Below are 23,849 nucleotides of genomic sequence, written 5' to 3' on the forward strand. Positions count from 1 at the left end.
AAAACTGGCTTTTATTTGTTTGAAGATAGGAGTTTATTTAAGAAGCACAGTCAAATGTTCCAACTAATGAAAGCATGGTGTACAGAGTGAGCCATGGACAGTGCTTGCAACAGTCCCTTTTGGCTGGACAGAGAAAGAAGATGTTTCCAAGAGGGGTCCGAAGGCCGGTACTTGAGAACATTATGAAAAGAGGATTTCAGAGAAGAACAGACCACAATGCATGGCTAGAACATTCTGAAATAATTCCTAGAATATCATGATTGCTTGAAGAGAAAAGGGGAAACTGTAGGAATCAAAAAAGATAGTCAAGCAAGTAACAGGAGAAGAGCTAAAGTGAAAATTTAGTGGCCCTCAACTGAGGGGAAAAGGAAGGAAAATACTATAACTGGGGAGGGAAGAAAAAAGTTACATTTGAAACTGGTGCTGCAGCCTTTCTTTCAGGAAGTGTTAGTTATTCATATTTTCTCCCCAGTATAGGCACCATTCTCAGAATTGAACAATAAATTACACAGAAAGAAAACCAGCACTATAACTACATCCCAAAGATAAATGTGTATGTGAGCATGCATGTGAAACTGACATGTTCAAAGGGCAACACTTCAAAAATTACACTTAGAAGAGATCTCAACAATAAAAAAAAAATTAAAAAAAAGGAACATAAAAAAACCCAAGAGGTGTTCGTGATCTCTGCACTAAAATCTGTACTCACCAAGTTCCTCAGAACTAGTTGGAGTTCCAGGCTCTGAAGGAAGTGCTAGCATCTCATACCCACCTTTAGGACCTAGAAGACAGGAATACTGTTAATGGCTTTGGATTTAGGAATTTGTGCAATATAATCAAAGCCTATGCTTATCTGGTTTTGACTTGTAACATTTTAAACGAAATCTCACTGAATAACCTCAGAAAGCAAAAACAGTTCCTAGTGCTGACTTTTCTGTGATGTTGATGTCAGCATTTCCTTATAAGTGTAACACCAAGGAAATAAAATTTAGGGCACTTTTACAACTATTCACACTGAGGGCCACTGAAGTCAACAGCAGTGAATTTTACTGTACAGCAGTGTGGGAGCAGAGCTGTCTTGCATGCATGAATCAGGGAGCAATGTGTGGGTGATCTTGGGAGCATCTGGAAGACTCTTGTTAAAATTCCACCTCCAGCATGATGGATAACTTCTTGATTTCTGAAAAACCACCAAAAATGCTTAAGCTAGCCCTTTCAAAGACAACTTTGCTTTCCAAGTGCAAATCTCCATCTTTACAAGGAAGCCAGGCTGCATGACATCATTGGTCTTTCCTGAGCATGAAGCTGAAAAGAGATGCCCACGTTTCTTCACAATCTCAGACTCCACCCCAGTTAAAACCAAGCAAGCAAAAATGCTGCATCCATAGAATGAACATATTGCAATTAATTTTGAATGACAAACACACATCATCTATCTGCTGGCAGTGTTTTTATCCTCTTTTATCATAAAGAAGTATATTTAAATGTGGTGGGTGTTTTTTCCCAGCATATCATTGTTAGGGTACAGGACTTCTCATGACCTGAGGTGAATTTTTTTGGTGGGTGCCCTTTGTTAAAGTGATGGCAGCATTTCATTGCTGTGAATAAGATTACTGCTTATACTCTGTCAGTTATCTCATCTGTCACTGCCTCTTCTAAACTTATCCCATCTGTCAATGCCTTTCTGACAAAAATTCCTCAAAGCAAAAAACCCAAAGAAATACGTAAGCCTTACAATAAGGAATCAAATAATGCATTACCATTAATATTTTCTGAAGTTTAAAATAATTTCAGTTTAAATTAGTTTCAATTTACATGCACATACACCTCATAGTTACTTTTACTTACCAGCTTGGAGACTGTGCCCTCTATGCACTTTCAAAGACCCAGAAGCTGCCATGACAGAAGCACCACCTGTTTTCAAAGACAGAGATTCATATTAAATCTAAATACCTGTTTCATTTTTAGTAGACGTTTCTGAAACATCTAGAAAAAAAATAAAACAAAACACAAAGAATTACAAGTCATTGTTCTTAGTTTTGCCAATTTTTAAAAATTTTTGCTAAATGCTTAATCCTGAGTTTGGGGCATTAAAATCTAATTTTGTTGTTTTCTTTCTTTAGAGAGAAAGGATGCCTTCCATAAAATCTAAGGATGCTGTCCCTCCTGTTTGTGGTGAGTACTACGTTCCTCACAGGGAAAACTGTCTTGAGCTAAGTAAAATGGCAATGAGAACTGAGTTGGGAGATGCCTTTACAATCCATACTGTAGTTTTAGCAACAACAAAGTTTAAAGTGCTCATTAAAATCTGATCAGAGTGGATCCAAAACCTGTCTAAGAGCAATGTGACCTCTGGCTGGGTTTTGGGGTATCCCCAGCTGGCCTCGCTGCTCTGGAGAGCGCAGCCTTGCCCAGCACAGCCTGCCTGGGCTCCCAGGCAGCTCCCAGCCACAGCTACCTTAGCAAGCTCAGCTCTTAGTGAGATCAGCTCTTTGTGATTATCAGCTCATTTTGTGATTTCAGCTCTTGGCTTGCTAAGTGCCTTGGGCAGACACAGGGAGAGAGAGGAGAAGGCCGTGTGAGGTTCCTCAGGATTGTCTTCATTGGCCTTCTGCAAAGGCCTCAGGGACAGCTCTTCTGCCAAGCTGGGCAAAAGTAGCTCTTTATATAGAGGACAGGAGTTTTAGGAATTGTCCAATAGCAAGGGTCAAAAGGGAAGAGACCTATAGTCTTACAGAGAGATAAGCAAGGGTCTGGAGGTGGGAGAGGGACCTCTTAGCTCCAGCCATGGTGACTGGGCATTTCCTATCTTAGGCTGCTGAACGCCAGGGAGGCCTTGCAGGCCCTGTGCCTGCTGTGTAAGTGAATGAGAAAACTGCCCCACTTCAGCACTCCACCAGCCATGTTCAGACATGGACACAGCAGGCCAGAGGCAAGGGAACACAAGGGATCTGCTCCATGGGGATGGAATCCAGGTTCTTGTGAAACACCTTCCCAGTGTTCCAGCCATGGACACCCCAGATGGCACAGCCAGCCTCCCTTCCCCAGCCCGAGTCTGGCCAGCAGGAAGCTGCACTGGGGAAATTTGGGGAAACAAGAGCCTCAATTGAGACAGCTGCAGGGTGGCAGCCCTGCAGTGTGGCTTGGCTGCACACACAAGCTCCTTCTTTAGGCAGCAAGCTCAGCATCATCCTCACCACTGCTGGCTGTGGGGTGACCTCACCCCATCCACCCTGAACCTCTGCTCTCTGCTGTGTCACTGCAGCCACCTCAGCAGAGCTCAGTGGCATTTCTGTCCTGGCATGAACAATTGTGAGGGAACTGCGTGTGCAGGAGATGGAGCTGAGCAGGGAGCGGGTGGGAGGCTGTGGGGATGAGTAACCCTGCCCCTGCTGCCATGTGCTGCAGCCTGCTGGGGCCCACATTTAAAATTAACACTTTTCTAAGCTGATGAATAGTCTCTGAGCAGGTGAGACACTGCTCTGCAAATTGTTTTTAAAATAGCGTCCAAAAATTACCACAGCTCTTATGCAACATGAAGAAATGCTGTAAGATAAATATTCTGAAATATCTAAGAAAGCTGCACAGCCTGGGAATCTAAAGAAAAAGGCAAGTTCTTTTTTTTTCCCTCCTGTATAAAGTATACACACAATTTTAATTCTAAATCTAAGGGTTTCTAAGTTTGTAAAATTAATCCTACTTTTATAAAATAAATCTAAAAAGCCACTTATTATTTCACTTAATGAGGACAATGGATTAAAAAAATAGTAAAAACCATTTTAAAAGGGCACAACTGAACTAAAGCCTTTAGTTTGTTCTCTTTATATACATCCAAGGGTAATCCAAGGCTACAAAATTCAATTTTAAAGTATGTCATGCTGAAAATGTGATTTTGTATTTTAACAAAGGAGGTCAGATTGAAGAACCTTTACAGATTATAGAACTCTGGTGAGGACTTAACAACTAAAAATCTTATTTAGAATTTTGTTTTTACCAAGACTGCTGATAAAAATAAATGCAAAAATAGGACAGCCCAAGGTTAGCTGATTTACTTATATTTTCACTTTAACTCATCTTCCTTTTTTCATATCAGTGCATCCTCTCTCTGCATTGAAAACATCAGAATATGTTTTATGAAGCCAAAAGCCTCCCCTTACTTTGAAGAAAGAGTAGAGCCTTATGCTAATTTCAGCATCATCAGAAAACTAGTGTAGGGTTGGTTTTTTATTCCCTCAAAAACTTATTGCAACTCAGTAGAAATTATTCCAGAGGTATTGTGGATTCTTAACCAACATTTTTAGGATCTGTGAAGAACACCCAGGACAGGAAAAGAGATTTAAAACAATAAGATATTCCAATCCATTTATGGTCAAGTTTAAATTTTCCCATTCAGGGCTTATTTAAAAGATCCATGTTAATGTTTCAGGATTTGACCTGTTGCATTTTCCTAATTTTCAAATCTGGCAACTAACAAATATTTACATAGTCAAATCTCTCAGGGAATTTTTTTTGAAGTTTTGAACATCATTGTGTAAACACATGTCAACAGAGATCAACCTAGATATTTTCTTCCTTCTTCTTCTCAACTACTGAATAAACTGGTTTGTTTCTTATTCATGAATTCTAGGCTAACACTTGCAGGAATGGAAAAAGCAAGATAAATTTCTGAGCAAAAAAAAGTATCCAGCAGGAGACAGACACTGACAGCACAAATCCTTAAAAAAAGTGAGAATTGTAAATTGTTTTCAACCTCAGCAATAATAACTACTACAGTATGTCCCAGATTCTTCTTTCTCATTGCTCTGAATTAATTCCTTAAAAGCTGACTCCTAAGCTTGAAATAAAAGCATCATGCTGCATAGGTATGCAATAAAAATATTTTAAAATGCACAAAAAAGGACCTAATTTTCCATCAGAAAAGCTAAGCTGTCAGCCAGCTGACTTTGTTTTCAGAACCTGTTATATACTTAATTTTATTCTTTCTTCTAGTCGGCCTGCCTTGCGTCCCTATCTACCTAAGAAAAATTTAATAGAGATACAGAATTCATAATCAGCATTCAGGTGATACTTTAGCTGAATTCCAATCCACAGCACTGTTTTATGTTTATTCCTTAATTCATCCCCTCAGAACCTTTCCCATCAAGCATTGTGTAGATTTGGTATTGCAAGCAAAGAGGCTGTCAGAGAGCAGAGTGTCTGCTGCAATGACAGTGAATCTGCTCCTATGGAATAGAGAGATAATTTACAAGTCAAAAAAGCAAAACTGGAAGTGCACTGCTTCCCTGGGAGCATTTTTGTTACTTGCCCACTCAACTACTGGCTTTTGCAAAGCCAGAGCCCCTGGCACAGGGGTGCAGGGAGGTCAGACCTCCCTCTAGGGAAGTTTAATTTGAGTGTTGAAACACTCAGGGCTGGGCCAGACCCATGGGAATGCCCAGGCAAGCAGCTCCCCTGTGGGAACTGGGAAAGGATGAAAGTTTCTGAAATATGGTGCATAGAGCTGGCATGAAATGCCTTCTCCAGGGACTGCAGCCTCCCTAAGCACTTCTGCAAGCTATTCCAGCTCCCAGTCTCCCTTCTCTAAATAGGAGTCTTGGGATTCAGTCTGCTCAGCTCATTTGGAAGGGGTTGGCAGCTAAGGACAGAAATAGTGGCATTTCCCCAAGGACAAAAATAGTGACATTTCCCCTCCACACTGAACAGCCTCATGGTTTAAACATCATTCATAAAAGAAGATTGCTGTGACAGACTTCTACTCAACTGAGAAAATACAAATATTTTGAAGGAAATTATTCGCCCCTATGAGTAAGAGCTGGAGGTTCCTTATCTAAGGTGTTGCAATGGAATAGAAAGGAGAACAAGATTAAAAGAAGAGGCCTAAATTACCATAGAAATGGCAAAACTGCTAGGAAATACATTGTAAATGTAAGAATTGCAGAGGACTTTGGGTGATTCAAGGTGGATTAAGGATTCTCACTGCAGAACTAAACATTTGTCAGACATACAGAGAAGAACATCCAAACCTAAGGGCAGAGACTCACTAGACAACTGCTTCAGTCCTATTTTTCCTGCAGTGCTTTGGTTTATAGTACCAGAAAGATAGTGAAGATAATGGCAAGCTCTTCAGCTCACCATTCTGTGAAGGAATTTATGTGCAGTCTATTGTTTCACCTCCCAACACTGAATGTGGATCTTATTCACAATCCCTTAACTCAAAGCACATGAACAGTTCCTGAGAAAAAGCCCTACATAAATATCTCTGAAATTGCAACCACCAGATCAAGCTGCAGGATTCCTTAAGCAGTGATGAGAGCCTCTGCACAGGTCCCCTGAGAACTGCTCACACAAAATGTACCAAACTGAGGGGTCTCCAGAATCCAGCAGTCTCAGGAAATCTGAATCATATTTTTGAACCTCTATCCTGTCATGGCATTTTGAGGTCCATCATAACTATAAATGCAGTCTATTATACTTAAGAGCACACATTCACACATTATACAACTCAAAAGAATCCCTTACCTTTATCTGTAGTACAAAGCTATGATAACAATGGGAACATTTTCCTCCTACAAACTCAAGTAATCTAATTCAGTCTCTCTTTCTAATCAATATTTACAAAGGTATTTATAACAAAGGCAACCAAATTATTTAAACCTGAATTAAATTATTCACCCCAACTTGTTTTTTCCATCTAATAATGCAACTTAGAATTGTTGCCATATTTAGAACACTTTTCTCTTTGCCATTAGAATGAAACACAATTCCCCAAAGTTGCTGAGTCTGTTGCTCAGCATATGTAACTAAAAGGAGAAAAAGAATGCCCACATTCCCTACCAATAAACTAACAAATACACAAACAATTTATTTGTGTCTGTTCAATTCCATGTCTTGCTACAGGACCAAGACATTCGAGAGCAAAAATATTGCATAGAAGATGTGGGCACCTGTAGCTCAGGAACGAATGGGTTTGCATTCTACAGTGTATTTAAATTGAAATATGATAAAAAAGAAATGTATTTGTGAGTAAGTGAACTGTTACAGTAGGAAATGTTATATCTGGGTGTTAGGTCATTGTCATCTACGCTAGCAGATGTATCTTGCCATGTATATGCACAATACAGGTTTTGAAAGTAGCTACCTCAAATTAGCATGCCTCTATTTTATTCTCAACAATGGATAACAATCTCTCTATTATTATTTCTGGATAATAATAGAGAACCACAGACAAGTTCTAATGCAGTGCAACAGAACAGTGTGAATGACTGCTCAGCACCTTGGGACCTTCAGTTAATACCTTAGATTAAATATTCAAATGCTACAGAATTATTTTGAAAGCTTTGCAATGCTGAGTTTAATTATACTTAAAATTTCACACATATAAAAGAAAACACCCTAATACATAATAACAATAATAATAATAATAATAATAACAATCTAAGGATAATAAAAATTCAATGAGACACAGAAAACTGCAGCTCCTTTTGTATTCTGAAAAATAGGTTTAGCATTGAAAAATAAAATTGTACTGGTATATTAGAACATTTGAGAGGTGAAACCCCATAAACAAAAATTCACTCACTGGCTTTAGATGCTGCATTTGTCTTAAACATTTATATTTTTCCTGCAAGAGTTATTTTCATAAGCTATATTTTTCCAGTGTACCAGACAATAAAATGCACCTGCTCAAACTTCTTTTTCTGTTGATATAAAAATGTGTCGTGTATTTCTGCAATTCCAATTTGCTTCATGGTAGGTTTTATCAAAACAGCTAACTCCCTCATATGCATGAATAGTCGGAGATTAAGATTTTTGTCAGATGTTGTTTGCATCCAAAATTAACTTGATGCTGAAATTAATACAGAAATAACATTCTGCCCACCACATGCAGCAGAAGTTTCCCTGTATTTACACACACTTGAATCATAAGTGTTCTGGTTTCCTTGGTTTGAGTGGAGGACTAGAAATTTGAGTACCAGAGGGAAAGATAAAATTAATGAGCCAATTTGGGCCTCTACTTACACCTCTATAAATCAAGAGTAATTCCACTGACTTGAGTGAAATAACTAGCAACAAGATCTGCTAAATGCTTCTGGATTTTCTCCTGCTAAGGCAGACAAAGGAAGGAGTTACTTTTAACCTTCTCCAGAGACACCTCCTGATCCTGAGTATCTCACTGGATTTGTTCACACAAAGACCCATCAGTCACACTGCTTTATGTATTGGCCGAGGTTTTCTAAAGTAGTAAAGAAACCCAAGCACAAAGAGCTGCTCCATGTCTATTGGAGGTGGGAATCCCATGAAATTTAATGGATCTGGTAAACTATTTAATTATCAGGTAAACTATTTAAGGAATGGAAAGACATTTAAGACAGTAACCAAATTCTTTGCACAGATCTCTCCAAGGTCAAAGATGGAGAGAAATCACACAAAACAAAATGCTTATGAAATGTTTTCTTTGGAGTAAAATGATAATTCAGAGGTGCCAGACCAGTTTGGCTGAATTAGACAGGGAACTCAGGTGACCAACACATTCTACTGATAGAGAGGTTTACACTGCAAGGACAGCCATAAATAATAATCTTTCCAGGCCAGACACTCAGTGTCCTCTCATTAGTGATTTTGGTGGCCAATCAATAGTTTCACCGGCGTGAGAGAAGTATCTCCCAGTTGGTTCAGGTAAAGATTCATTCCTGTGATTTTGTGTTATTTAGGAAACTGGCTATACACACTGAACATATAAATCATGTTTGCCTTTGGTACTAATGTAGCCTAAAAAGAAAAAGTTCTTGTTGTTCTTTGAACATGTAAGTAGAAAAGGCACTAAACAGCTTTTTCAAGACTCTAACAACTTTGAACCTCTTCAGATTAACAAAAGAAAGGGGGAAACAAATATATAAATCTTTTCAACCAAGGTTATTACAGATTACAATGTATTTCATAACTGCCAAGTCATGGATTGCAGAAGAAAAACCAACCACAAACAGCACACCTCCCAATATAGTATTTAGTTCTGCTTCCATAAATCTTCTGTTTCTCTTATCACAATTTGAGACTAAAACATCATTGTTAAATAAAGTAAATAAGTAAATGGCTCCTACCTGATATAGCTGGTAAGACTCCAGACTGTAATACTGCTGTTCCCTAAAGAAAACAGAAAATTTTAGAATGAAAAATCTGTACAAGAAGTAGAAACCTGACAAAATATAGAAGGTATATAAAAGTAGAAGGGAGGGGAGGAAATCAGAAATGTGGCCAAGATTTCATTTGTGAAAGAGAAAAACGCCCCACAGCATTTCAGAAAATATTAGATTATACTTAACAAAGATGCAAAAATGCCAACAGAAGTTTGATGTGTGAAATTACAACAGATATGGGACACAGTTAAAGTGTCATTGAAATTATAGGAAAGACAACAAATAACTAGAAGAATCAGCTTTGATTAGATAAAGAAATGAGCCTGAGATAAGAAAAGAAAAATAAAAGCAGTGTTTTGTTATTAAGTGATTTTTTCAGTCTCTAAGAATGTCTTCATTTCCCTTTTCAGTACATCATATTCTATTATTTCTGCAACTCTGAGGCCTCCTGCTGCAATCCTCTGTAAGGCAGAGGCTTCACTAACAGTGGCAGCAGCAAAGGCAACTCAGCAGAAAGAACAATAGAGGGATGTAAAACTACCTTTTATAATTCTACAAAACACAGCAAAACATGCTTTTGCCTGTAGGAGAACCTTTTGAAATTATTATGGCATCATGTACAAATGTAAGTGCATGGTTTTTAAATGCAGAGCATAATGCAGATCCCAACCCACCCTGTGATTACACCAAAGGAGAAAAGGGGTAAGTGACCTCACTCAAATCATATGCTTTTGTCACACCTGCTATGACACCCAAACAAAAACTCACATGATTACCTAAGGCCTGCATGCCTCGTAGTATTACTCATAAATACAAGTTAAATATCCTCATATAAACATGTTAGCTTTTGTCTGTGGCCCAGGAGCTGAGTGTGGGGTGGGTGATGCCTGGCTGCTGGCTCCAGCCACCCCAGCAGCACAGCACCCGCAGTAAGCAGATATGCACGATCTGTGTGTCACACACCAGGAGCTGCAGGGCCAGGGCTATTTTAGCTCTGGTACTGATCTGCCTGCTGTCAGATGACATTCATTTTTTATGTTCTGCTTCCAAATATCTTGGGTACAATTCAATGACTGATGCTAGGAGAACCCAGTGGTTTGATATGCTGGGTCATTATTCATAGATTAGCTTGATTTCCCTAAAGAGCTAAATAGAACTTAAGCCTGGCATTTCTTTCTGTGGGTACAAATAACCATCATGGCACATAATCCTTTTCACAATCAAAATGGGATTTTCTTTTCCCCCTTCTGTGTATATTTGGAATATCTTTGCCTTCCTCTCACTTTTTTTTTCTTTTAAAGTTTCATTTTATTATACTCAAACTTTCACTCACTTTAAATTTCATTAAATATGTGATTGATCACACCAGTTCTCATAAAAAAAAAAAAAAAATCAGCAGTTGAAAATACTGTCCCATAGGAAGAGGAGCAGGCTTTCCCATCTCTATACAGCTTTTCAGTGATTACATACTTAATCCTGCTCTGGTGCTGCTTATGGGAGTTTTAGTTTTTGGATCCAAGATCAGCCCAAAAATTCCAGATCATCTAATATAACCTCCACAGCATGGAGCAAAGATACTGCACTGCAGTTTCCTGCCTATAGAAGAAGTTTTTCCAGATTCATAGTGACAAAAAGCACCAGAACAGCTTTGCAAGCTCACCTCTGTGGCATAAAAAGGAGCCAGAAGCTTGCCAGTTAGATGAATAAAAAACAAAACAAAAAAAAAAATTGTCTTAAAACTAATTCTTCCCATTATTGGCTATGATGGAGAACTGATCAATATTAACCAAGCATTTTCACAGAGCCAAAATATTTTTGTTTCCTATTTTGCCTCCTAAAAAGGAGTAACATACACTTCCAAGAAAAAGCTCTGTAGGTTTGAATGCTGAGCAGGGCTCCATCATCACTGGCAAGAGGAATGAAATGCCAGTCACCTGATAACTGTGCCAACATTTCAGACACACCTCCATCAGCCACAGCTTATGTAATTCCCTCTGTGTATCTTTAGAAATAAAGCTTTTCTTTCAGATCATCTAAGTTTGGCAGCTTTTTATAGCTCCATTATTCTGCGCCTACTGAGAGTCAGAGTTCTCAGCACAGGGAAGATGAACCTCTTGGAGCAGGTCCAGAGCATGGACAGAAAATGATGGGAGGGCTGGAGCACCTCTCCTTTGAGGAACGGCTGAGAGAGTTGGGCTTGTCCAGCCTGGAAAAGAGAAGGCTCCAGGGTCACCTGGAGCAGCTCTTCAGTACTTACAGTATAAGAAAGATGGGGACAGACTTTTTAACAGATTGTGTTGTGATAGGAAAAAAGGTGATGGTTTTAAAATAAAAGAGGATGGATTTAGACTGGGTGGTGAAACACTTGCACAGGTCACCCAGAGAAGTCGTGGATGTCCCATCACTGGCAACATTCAAGATTAGGCTGTATGGGGCCTTGAGGAACCTGACCTAATGGAAAGTGCTCCCACTCACTGCAGAGGGGTTAAACTAGGTGTCCTTTAAAGGTTCCTTGCATCACAAAATTGTCTGTGCTTTTTAGATCTCTCTTGCTTTAGTCAAAGCACATATCTGAAGTTTTGCCCCAACCCGAGCCCTCAAACTTGAAGAAGAAAAGCTCAACATAAATGAGAGGCTCCCAGATTTGTCTTGTTATGAAACAGGACTTTGTACTTGACAGTAATAGAAGCAAGTATTTACTTTGTGAGATTTTTATTCTGCATGTTCCAAAAATGCACTCATAAACAAACGCTTGATTGTAACATTGGTCAAATGCTTCATTTTTGCAGAGGAGATAATCTAGATTGTTTTTTCTCCTCTCCCTCCCTTTATGCTAATGCTATTATGTAGTAACAAGGCTACACAAAATATCCAGTTTTTCAAGAGGAAACCATGAAAATCATGACTCAAAATCCCTGAGTCCCTGAAAACCAGGAACTGTGAGCAGACTTCTCCAACAATGAACAAACCCTCTCCTGCCTGCTGTGTGTAACTGGTGGGAAATCATCACAACCCTCTGACTGCTTCACATAGTTTGTGTGCAGAGGGAGGCAGCAGATTACACTCACATAATATAGTTTATTACAATAAATTTGAACCATCAGAAACTTCACAAAGGAGCAAAGGGCTCAATGAGAGATCCTGAATGAAGATTTTGAAATCAGCATCACAAAGAAAACTTTAAAGTGCTTTTAGAAAATGGAAGAGAAAAAGTTCTGCAAAGATCAGGTATTTCAGCAAAAAGGAACCAGTCCCTAATGAAACTGACAGTTCTAGTACTTTTCTTGTAAGGATTAAAGACTGATTTATTCTATTATTTTAAATCATAATTAAGTTTAAAGCTTGAATGCTTAGGCTGCCACAAGAAAAACAAAGTTCCTAGGAAAGGTCAACAAAAACAGGCACATAGAGCAACCTTTAAAGGTCATCTGCCTTGCTGGGCTCTGTCACCCAGCAGTTGATCAGGTTCAGAACAAAGGATACAAAATTTTTAACTCTATGATCCTTCCTAAAAGCTCCAAATGAAACAAACTCCTGCCCATAGCATGTTTCATTGGTGCAGGGCTCCAATTTCAGCCACAAACTCCTGATTACTCAGCTTCATCTGTCACAAGCCCACTGCCAACTACAGAAGGATTGCTGAAGTCAGTTTAGAAACATCTCCACTTGCACAGCCAAGCCCAAACATCAGCTATTTTATGAGGCATGAAGCTGGGAATTTCAGTGCCACTGGCAAGCCGTGGGCTGTGCCACATTAAAATATACCCCTTAAAATATACCCCTGCATAAAATATACCCCTCTATATTTTATATATAAAATATACATATTTTATATATATATTTATATATATATACACATTTATATATATTATATATATTACATATATACAAAATATACATTATATATATGTATAATATATACATATATATTATATACGTACATAATATACATGCATTATACATATATTATATACATACATTATATGTACATATAATATATATACATATATATTATACATATATATATTATACATATATATATTATACATATATATATTATACATATACATATATATATATATATATATATATATATATATATATATGAGCTCTGCTTATCAACAAGGTACAGGCCTTGTTTAAAAAACAAGAGGTGAGAAACAACCAAAAGTATTATTTAATTCTAGTCCATATTTGTTTCACTATCTTCTCATGTTTTTTACTGAGGCCTCTGCAGTTGTGATCTTTTTATGTTTCATGTTGAGAGGCATCTTCTGCTCCTTGCTCTGGGCTTCCCAGCTGCCTGCAGCCAGGAGCCTCTTGCCACACGACCCAGACCACAGCCATTAACATCAGAACGTGATCATTACCTCCCAAAATGACCCAACTTGCCTGTAGCATTCTCTGAAGCTGTCCACTCATGGGAGAGAAAGAGAAGCTGGGCTGAGTTCCCTAGCACAAAAGCCAGTAGCTGGGTCCCCCTGCCAGGCAGCAGAAATTCGCAAGGTCGAGTCTCAGTTGCAACACTGAAGGGTCAAATTTCAAGTTCTGCTACTGATAATCTATGAGCCCACAGGGAAACTGACACAGCAGCAAGGCACATGATTTGCTCTTGTCTTTTCCTTTTCAAAACCAGATCTAGAATTACTGCACACTGGACAGTCACACTGGAGTGTGCTGAACAACTGCACTGTAATGCAATTACATGGTCACATACCAGTTTTTCCATGGGACATCTGTTTCCTTCACTGCATGAGAGAGACACATGTGTGGCTACAATCAAGATGGCATGAGCAACAGTAAATCTGTCAATTCCTCAACACTGAGGAGCTCAACTTTCCAACCTAAACCACATCCTTTCAACATCACACACATACCTCAATATGCACAGAAGTATTCCAGAGGAAGCAGCTATGCAATACCATCCAAGGCATATAAAATACCTGGTGTAAACACATCAATGATGTTTTTGTCTGTCTCCAGGCATTGCTACAAGCCAAGCTTGCATACTTGCTAGACAAAAATATAAGTCAGGAGAATGTACAGCTGGCCCAAAGCAGCTGTACATAACGCTCAGCCCAGGTCAATAGCAAAGTCTAAAGGCACAAAACACCAAACCCCCCTAAACTGTCCTAACAGCAATATCAGCTCTCTTGTGATTACAGAGACATGCCCAAAACTACAAGTTATAACACATAAATAAAATAAAGACACTCTGCCACCTCTGTCAAACTGAGGGTTTGGGGTTGTCTTACCATTTCTAATTAATTTCATAAGGTTTGAGTTTCTCATGGTTTCTCAAAGATTGATATGATGGCTCCAGGTCAAACAAAACTATTTAATACTTCTGTGAATTTGAGGGTCTCTCCTCTTTAACCATGGGTAAAATTCAGAAGCACTGGTTTCCATACAGGTAGAAGAAGCCCTTCATTATTTCATAGAAATTTTGTAGGGATAAATATACTGACAATCTGCAGAGACAGAGGCTGCAGTAGCAAACCCTCTAGGGAGAGCTATAGAAGAAACTCAGATGGAAAGATGGACACTAATAATTATGAATATTGCTGAAGGGATGAGCTCATCTAAGATTCTGAAGAGACCTCACAGGACAAAGACACTGAAGTACAGTCAGAGAACACTTCACCCCTGGTTCGTGATACAGGAGGACTTTTCACAGCAGGAGCCAGGACCAGGCTGAAGAATTCCACCAGCCAGAGGAAATGGCTACACCAGACATAGCAAATTGCCTCTGAAACCAGTTTAATCCAATGTATTCAATAAACACAGGCAGAATGTTGGAGGAGTTAGAAGACTGGAACTAAAAACAATTATTCATGAAAAATAAAAACACACAGGATATATTCCTCAAACTGAACAGTGGGGTCACAGCATCTCCTGATTTCAGAGCACAGAACCCTGAACAAACACACCTGTGAAATGATGCTAGGTACATAATGCAATGCATTAACCTCAGCCTTCACTGCCTCATCTTTCACCAGGTATCCCATAATAATCATTCTACCATTCAGGGCATGAATGACTCCTTACACAATTGCCATTAAAATAAACCACACTTAGCTCAGAAGTGATAAATGCTTTCTCTCCAACTGTGAGATCTAAGAACAAAGGCCAATACCCCAATATAATCTGAAGTTCAGTATTTCATATATTCTTAGGGCCAAAATAAAGACAACTAATTATTCCAGGTAATTAGAATCATCTACATTGTTCTCCCCAACTCCTCAAGTGAGCTGTCCTGATTTACAGTAGCAGATGATGTTCTGCAGTTTTATGGAAAAGAACAATTTTTAATTTAAGCATTAAGACACATAGCAGATTTTCCAATTCAAAACAGTGTTGTCAGCTTTTTAGAGATGTTTTCATAGAAACATTACATTCCCTTTTCCAGAGCATTGCTCAGCTCAGCTCTCCTAAGGCAGAGACAGAAAGTCCTGCTGCAATGCCAATGCACAAGAGACCAAATACACTTTTCCAGGCTGTTCCATGTCCAGCAGGGCACCCACAGCACTGCTTTAGCCAGTCCCATTTAGACAGGTGAGCACAAATGCTCTTCCTCAGCTTGCACCTGAATCACAGCAAACACTGTAGCTTTAGCAATGCAAAGAGAGAGGCTGCATTTCTCTTTTAGAAGTTGCAAGGACTTTATGAAGAGATGCTTATGAACAATAAAAATCAACATGAATAGGTTATACATTTGTATTCTTATAGAAAGACAGTAAAATGACAGGCATTTGTGCCTGCAGCTGTATTTCACCATGAAAGAATATTTTAAATTTAATTCAGTGGTAACTGGAAGGAAAAAAAAAACTTTCCTATTTATTTTTAAAAAAATACTTTTTTTAGAGAGACTGGTACTTCTAAGTCTTGTCAAGTGCAATGGAAACAAAGTAATGTACACAGACTCAGAGGCTTCAATTCCATGTATTCTGGTTTCGTATATCCCAAATTCCAACAGGGGGTAGCATTACACTTCTGCAAGAACATTTGTTATTGAGAATACACTCAGTTTCCCCACATTTGATAGTCTGAGCTTCCTTGTACAACAGATCTGTTAATTTCCATTCATTCTGCACCCAAGGAAACCACATAAGGCGGAGACTCCAGCAAAACTCCCCTAACACTGAAACTGAGGCTCAGATGGGCCCAAGCAGGTATGAAAACCAGATCTGACTCTGTGCAAACAATCAGTGTGTGCTTCTCAGCTCATTCTTCTTGCTCAGCACATAACACAAGCAGGAGAGGCAAGGTGCTCACAGAGGGGATGCAACCCCTCACATGATTCTCTCCCTTTGCATTTTAAAGTTCACAAGACTGACTGTGCCCCCACTGAGCACCTCAGTTCTGCAGAAACACCTGTGAACACCTGGCCAGGGGGAAGTACTGCTGCACATTTTCTCAGAACAGACAGCCCAATAGAAACCACAGAGTTCTGAGTCCCATTAACCCATTTCAAGGTAGTCCCAGTCAGTACAAAAGTACTATGGAGCAGGAGGCTTGGAGAGGCTGAAAATAAACAAGAAGGACCATCATTAACATATGGACCTATGGACACGTGCTCACAAAGGGATTCAGGTGGCCTTGCTCTTGTGGTTAGCAAAGCAGCAATTTATGGAAAATTTACACACAAAAGTGCATGAAGCATACCTTTACCCAAGTTTTCTGCTTGCAACAAGATTTAAAATCCAGGCCAGCTATTAATGAAGAAAAGGGATCCCTTTTTGCAAATAAAGAGTTCAACTCTACAGCTGCAGTGATAGTAAATAGAGAAGGACTCGAAAACATTTCAAAAGTTGGCAAAGTGAAATCTCAGATCTTAGAGACAAATTAAACCTGCCCCTATGGGCTCTTACAGATAGAGAAAGTTAAGCTTTAATTACCATTTTGAAACATTCACCTGGGGAAAACCCTAAGAAAAGTCTTTTTCTTCCTCTATTTCCCCAAAGACTGCTGTTCCACAGTGTGAGCTTAGCTTCTGCTGGCACTAAAAATACACTTGTGCCTGTCTTGTAACTGATGGAGCTATGCCAATTTACATTAGACTAGTTACTTGATTCCTTCCTTCCAGCCCATTCCACAGAAAGACACAGAGAAAAGAATCCTTGTTATAACCTGTGCATCCTGTTCCACAATGAGAGAACTAGAGTGGGCTTAATTATGGGCCTATGAAGAACAAAAATGAAAGCCTTGCAATATGATCTTCACATTCATTTTCCTCCTTTTTCAACCTCACATTTAGAGCTATAGTTAGTCAACTTCTCCCAGAAAAAATATTAACAAGATAATCAGTGATCATCAGTACAAAGAAATGGATGGAAGGAGAAGGACAAATAAGGGAGGAAAAGCTCAAAATAGTAAAATTAAGACAAGTGTTTTTCTTTATCCTCAGCCCATCACTGAAATTATGGTTTGTCAAAAGTAATGAAACTATAATTAAGCTGCACAGCTTCAAAGGACACAGAAACTTAACTATCCATGGGGGCTGCTCCCAGGCTTCTTCTGTATCAGAGAGCAGTGCAATAAATGATCAGGCACAATTATATCTGTAGTTTTCTCCAAAGTCTCCTATAGTAGTTATCTCCATAGCACATGTGCTCTGCTTGACTTCGTGTCTCCAGGAATGAGATGAATCAGCAAACTTCATCTGGAAATGTTTTCCTTGTGCTACAGGGGATTCAAGTATACAGTTACCAGCCCTGATATAGCCCACTTAGCACTTCTCTGTCCTTCTAATAAACCAGATCTGGAAAAGGTTTATATTTCCTTAATATTTTCCAGGCTCAAATTTCTAGTACATCCAGAATTGCTTCCAATCAGCATTGAATTAGCATAGGATTCCACAGAATCCAGACTACAGCAGAGGATGTGGCTAGGGGAGAGGAAACACAGCCAGAGTTCATGTCCCACTGATTCCCAGCTGTTGAAACAGTCATTTTAGTTGATTGACAGCTGGCTGCTGCATTTTATCCTGCAAATAACCCTTTATCCTCATGTGACAAGACTTAGGAGCACAAAGTCAGCTTCAGAGCCCCTTTTCCATCTACACTTTGGAACTTGAGTGGGATTGAACTTCTGCAGAGGAAGTCCCAAGGTCTGCTTTCTTTCATCTACCCTGTTATTGGAAGAAAAACCAGGGAAAGACATGGAAGATAACTCCAAGGAGGACATACAAGCAGAGCTTGCATGCAGTAAAGGCATTTTACTGCAGCCTAGAAGTCCTATATATGACTGCTATTCACTCACACATCCTGGCTTTCATTTATCATATTAATCACATTTATTTTGACCTTAACATCCTCATCCCACCCGAGGAAGTTCAGTCTAACTTTGACACACATACACAAATTTTGCATTGTTATATTGATGCATCAAATTTCACTGGAGCTGAACCAGAGGGAACAGAAAAAAAAACAGTAGCTCCACATAACATTTTTCCCTATGCTTCTGTCCTACACTCACAGGTTGAATTACTGGCTGAAGTAAGATGGTTTTTCAAGGCACAAAATGTTGTTACACTAGCAGGGATGGCCAGAATGCAAGGAAGCACTTCTCTCTGCAGTGTCTTTTAGGAGTGGAACAGAAAAGTTTGTGTGCAACTGGTAAAAATAGCTTTTTTCACACTTTAAAAAAGATTAACTCAGTTGGTCAGGTGAAGTAACTGATGTCTCACTGTGTTCACCTTGGTTCTTACCCAGAGTTCCTACATTTCAAAGCTAAGTTTAGCCAGAACCATGGGAATTCAGTTGGGTTAAGTGGCTACCAAAAACACTGCTCCAGAAGTTCCCTGCAGTCACCTGCTCCCACACCCCCTACTAGGAAAGAGCTCAGTTTTACCTAATCCCTGTTTGGGCAAAATGGCTTTTGATCTAACAGAAAAACGGGGGGGGGGGGGGGGGGGGGGAAGTCATTGCACCCCAAAAAATTTGCAAAATTAGATTTTTTGCAATATGCCTCTCCATAAGGATTTTTTAAAAGAATACATTGAGAAAACATAATACCAGCATAGCTTTTTCCTCCCTCTGTTGTTGCAACTTGGCTTGAAGTCCAGGCATATCCTCAAGCATGTTCTTGATACCTTGCACCTTTCTGAATGCTAAAAAATCGCTCAGCCCTCAGGCTAATCCTGTTCTTAGAGAGAACTGATCTTCAACTGCCATGTCCTCAGTCTCAGATTTTCTGAATCAACTGAGTGTAAGGCTCCCACATTCATAACTTTTTTTTTTTGGTAACTGCAGTTCTTGAAAGACACCATTCTTCAAGCTCAATTTCACACACAAAAAAAATCTTTTGAAATAACTTATGCAGAGCCACTGCTTTGTGGTCTTTCATTAAATAGAAAACAGTTTTCAACTATTTGTTGAAGTTTTAAAAATTATTGATAGACTTGCCACAATTTAAAACAAAAATTGTGGAGCAGCTGCTTCATCCTGGCAGGTTGATTTTTTCCTTTAGCAATTCTCACTAATGACTTCCTTTTCTGTCCACAGTTCTCTAAAAAGGCAAACAAATTTTCTGTCTCTCTCACTGCCATGTGGACAACATTGCATTTAATATAATCTTTAGCACTTGGACAGAATTTTCAAGATCCAAAGTCCTGTAGAAACACCATCCCATCAGACAACAGCCCTGGGAAAGAAATACAGATATCACAGATAGATAGAGTGAGGTAAGCTTGTCACAAGAAAACCCTGCCACAAAATCCCTGCATCAGTCCAAATCTCAAGCTGCTTACCTCTCTTTAGAAAGTGAGACAGTGCCCAAAACACCACTCTGCCATCACAAACCCCTGCCAGCAGCCTGTCTGCCATAGACAAGCAGCTTTATAGCATGGTGGGCAGGTTTGTCAGATGCACTCAACACTCAGCCAGGCAGAGCAAGAACACCAGATTGCAGTATGGATTCTTTCTGTATTCCCTCAGGTCCAGAGCAGTCAATTCCACTCTTCTACTATGGGACAGCGTTTGAAATCTGCCTGTTTTAAATATCAAAGGTTCATCTTATTTATTTTAACTCACATGCAGCCCCAATCTCTAATGAAGTGAACATTTTAGCTACACTGATTTCAGTGGCCTTGCTTCCAGGAGTGTCAAAGGAGAGGAGCTGAAGTCTGCACAAGATTTCTGCTCAACTCAGAGGGACATTTTGGTCAGAACTGTACAGTTGCATGAGAGGTAAATTTGACAGTCTCATCTTCCTTATGGGCTTCTAGAGAATTCCCTCTCCTTTCTCCTCTAGGCAAGTTCCCTGGCATTTCAGCAAAAGCATTCAGACCTCTGCATAATAAAGCAATAAATAAAATCTCAAGGAACTTTAAAAACAGTCCATCCTGAAAACTAGTAGGCATTTTTCTATCAGAATGGCTTAGGCACATTTACTACCTTCTTTGCCTATGGGAAGCATTCATTCAGTTCTGAACATATAAATGTATTTCAGTGATTCATTTCTCAAATTGATTTCAGTACAATGAAACCATGGAGCAGGTTCAATGGAGTAGGTAATAAACCATTTTCTATTCAGTAGATTTGTTGCCACATATTTTCATGCTAACAAATCCCAAAATTGCATTACCCATAGGAAGATGTTGTTACCATGTTATTACATTTCACAAACATAATAGCTGGAAAAATTATTTGTTCTTTATGACTACAGTACTGTAACTTGGAATAGGGTTGGATATGACAAACATTTGCCTACACCACAACACAACCAACACCTTCAGATATAATCTGATTACAAGTAATTACAACTCACTGTTATTCTGCTGATGTGTTATCAGCCAGACTGAAAGTATTTCCATGGATATCTTGAAGTAATAAGTATACTGGGAATCTTGAATTACCAAAACTAATTCCACTCTTATCTCTTGTCCTGAGTTGTGGACAAGCTTGTTTATTGTTGTTGAACACATTTCACCCTTCTAATTTGCATACTTCCTGTTTTAAGTGGCTCTGTCAAAAAAGGTTGGTTGGAAAGGTCACACCCCTACTGAGCATCTATTTTCAGTCCTCTCATCTACTCCCAGGGAGCTGCTGTCAGCCCTCCAGACATCCCACCTAAGTGATTGCTATCCTACTGACACTCACCAGTTCCTTCTGAGCCATGCAATTACTTTGATATCACTGACTGTTAATCAAAACAAAATATTTCCTGCAAGTCTTTTTAATGCACAACCATAAAAATAGAATGTTGGCAGACATTACAAACATTTTTCAGAAATGCAAGTCAAGGAATTGAGGTTTTTTGAAAGTAACTTTGTTTATGATCTTCCAGAAGGAGATAAACCATATGGGAATCAAACTTGGGAATCTTAATCCAGGGCTGCTCCTGGAGTTATTCACTTCCCCTGAGTTCAGCTCTATGTAATCTATGCTTTCCTTACAACTATGCTTTTCCTGAGTTTCCATCCCCTGCAGGTGAATTTTACTTTCTCCCTTGTAGAAAATGAAGATAGAAAGTGTCAGCTAACACTTTGACACTTTGTAGGATTCTGTTGAATTTTTCCAGAAATAAATGGATTTTTTTGGGGGGGGAGGGGGGGGGGCAGGAAAGGGGAAGATAGAAAGAGAAAAAAAAGCCTTCCATTTTCTCATTTTGGCCACATTCCAAGCAATCTGAAGAGTCTCCTTTACAGCTGGATCAAAACCAGAAACCCCACAAACCCTACATTCCAAAGGGAATTTTTTTCCCAGCTTTTATTGTCATATGACTCCTCCTTCAAAGCATTTCTTTCTCTGCCTTCAGAAAAGCTACTGCTCCTAACAGAGGAAGAAGTAGCCATTATTACATTTTACTATTACTAATAATAAAAGCTATTATCCAGCTTGATTTTATTTAGGGGAGGAAGCCAATTTTCTCGTTTGTTCATTGTGATGGGGATAGAAGGTCAATAATGGGGTTTATCAAGATCTCCAAAGCTCTCTGACAGAAAAGCAATCCAGCAACACTTGTGTTTGGTACAGAAGAATGAATTCTGCTGAGTTACATTGTCTGCATTCCCTCACCTAAGGAAAGATGCTCTCTTCTCTTGACATTGTTATCATTTCACTCACCAGTGCTTCTGTGGCAGGCACTCCTTTTCCCATTAGAGACCACAGGCTGTCTGTTCCCCTTAGTGCCAGAGCCCAAGATGTGCCAACTCTTATTATTCCAAGTTTAGATTAAAACCCTTATTCTTTGCACAAAAGCTTGTGAGGATTCTTTCATGAGAGATGGAGAGTACCCTGAGTACAGTTTTTTAGACAAGAGATAAGGTAACCTCTACAGGGCTCAAAGCAAGTCAGATCTGCACTGCCCTGGGAGGGTTGGCATGTCTCATGTGTTCCTGTGACATCTCAAATCCAAATTCTTACCCTTGACCTCCTCCATGCCCACCTTTGGAAGAGCTGGGTCACTTATGTGAGCTCCTACCAGCAACAGCAATGGAAAAGGAAGCTGGGTCTCTCCTTGGTTACTTGGGAGTAAAGCCTGAAAGCTGCCAAGAAGCATTAAATACTGGACAAGTTAACTGGGGAACTGGGAAGAAAAAACATTCTTCCTTTCCTGCAAGCTGACATTAAGCAATATCTCTACACAGTGCATGAGCACACCTGGATGGGAGATGGGATCAAGAGGATGGAGATCATCTCTACAGTAGACTTGGGCTCCTGGCCAAAGCTACAATAAGGAAAATAAAACAAATGTAGCTTTAAGCCTGACACTACATCCACCTGTTTTAGGCCCCTTTTTTTCTGTCAGCTTCAACTGGAGAACGCACTTCTGCTCATCTTTGATCTGCACAGCACTGGGTGCTTTTCTCCAGCTCCAGAAATGACTGCATTTCATTGTCAAGAGCAGCAATGATCATGGGTCTCCTCAATTTCAGAAAGATACTGTGGGGACATTAGTGGGCTATAAGATGCTTTTGAATTTCTGAAAAGTCTGAAGAAAAACACTACTTTATTGTAAAAATTTCAGAGCCTTCAGAGCCTTTTACAATAACAGTAATGTAAGTAAAATGCCAGATGGGCAAATCATTGTCCAGTGCAGGCACCTCATTTAGTGGTGACACGTGCTGGGAGATGCACATCACTGCTGGTTCACGTATCACAGTCAGGACTCAGAAAAACAACTGGAATTAAAGCTTGAAAGAAAAGAGCACAACAGCAAGTTTTCTAATTCATGCAAAAAGCCAGCAAGACCCAGATCCAGAAACCTCACAAACACATCATTCAGGTCAATAATGACAACTGACTTCCAGGCTCCTCTGAAGTGCAAACTGCTCCTGTTATAGTTCTGACAGTGTTACCCAACTGCCCAGAGCTCTGAGATTAGAGCAGAAATACAAGCAGCAACAATGCTCTAGAAGATGACAAATGCATCCTTCTCAGCTGAGAATTTAGACAGCTTGTAGCTTTTTTAAAGGTGGGAGGAAGCATAAAATGTTACAGCACCACACATCAGTACTGTAAAAAAAGAGATGTAAAAGATGTGCAATTACAAATAATCATGTTCCTACACTGTCAGAGAAAGCATGGAAATAAACACAGTACAAGATAAACACATAAGGTTTTCAGTCTCCTGGGGAAAGAGGTAATGACTCCTAACAGAAAAAAAAATAGCTAAATTAAGGTTGTAGGTAACAGTACATTGTGATTTCTTTAGTATCTGTTTTAGTACTACATTAGAAAAAGTACTTGATTAAAAGCCAAAAAAAATTAA

General features: G+C 39.3%; 1 protein-coding gene across 1 annotated transcript in view; it reads right to left on the reverse strand.

Moving 5' to 3' along the window:
• DOK7 (docking protein 7) overlaps positions 1-23,849 on the reverse strand; it is a 55,985-nt gene that overhangs the window by 4,507 nt on the left and 27,629 nt on the right. Inside the window, exons 7-9 of the mRNA XM_066549215.1 lie at positions 9,099-9,141; positions 1,849-1,914; positions 710-781 (exon numbers count right to left, since the gene is read on the reverse strand). Coding sequence (XP_066405312.1) covers positions 710-781; positions 1,849-1,914; positions 9,099-9,141 — 181 coding nt within the window. The remainder of the gene's footprint in view (positions 1-709; positions 782-1,848; positions 1,915-9,098; positions 9,142-23,849) is intronic.

The sequence above is a fragment of the Molothrus aeneus genome, chromosome 4, assembly GCF_037042795.1.
Source record: "Molothrus aeneus isolate 106 chromosome 4, BPBGC_Maene_1.0, whole genome shotgun sequence".
In the NCBI taxonomy this organism is placed as follows: Eukaryota; Metazoa; Chordata; class Aves; order Passeriformes; family Icteridae; genus Molothrus; species Molothrus aeneus.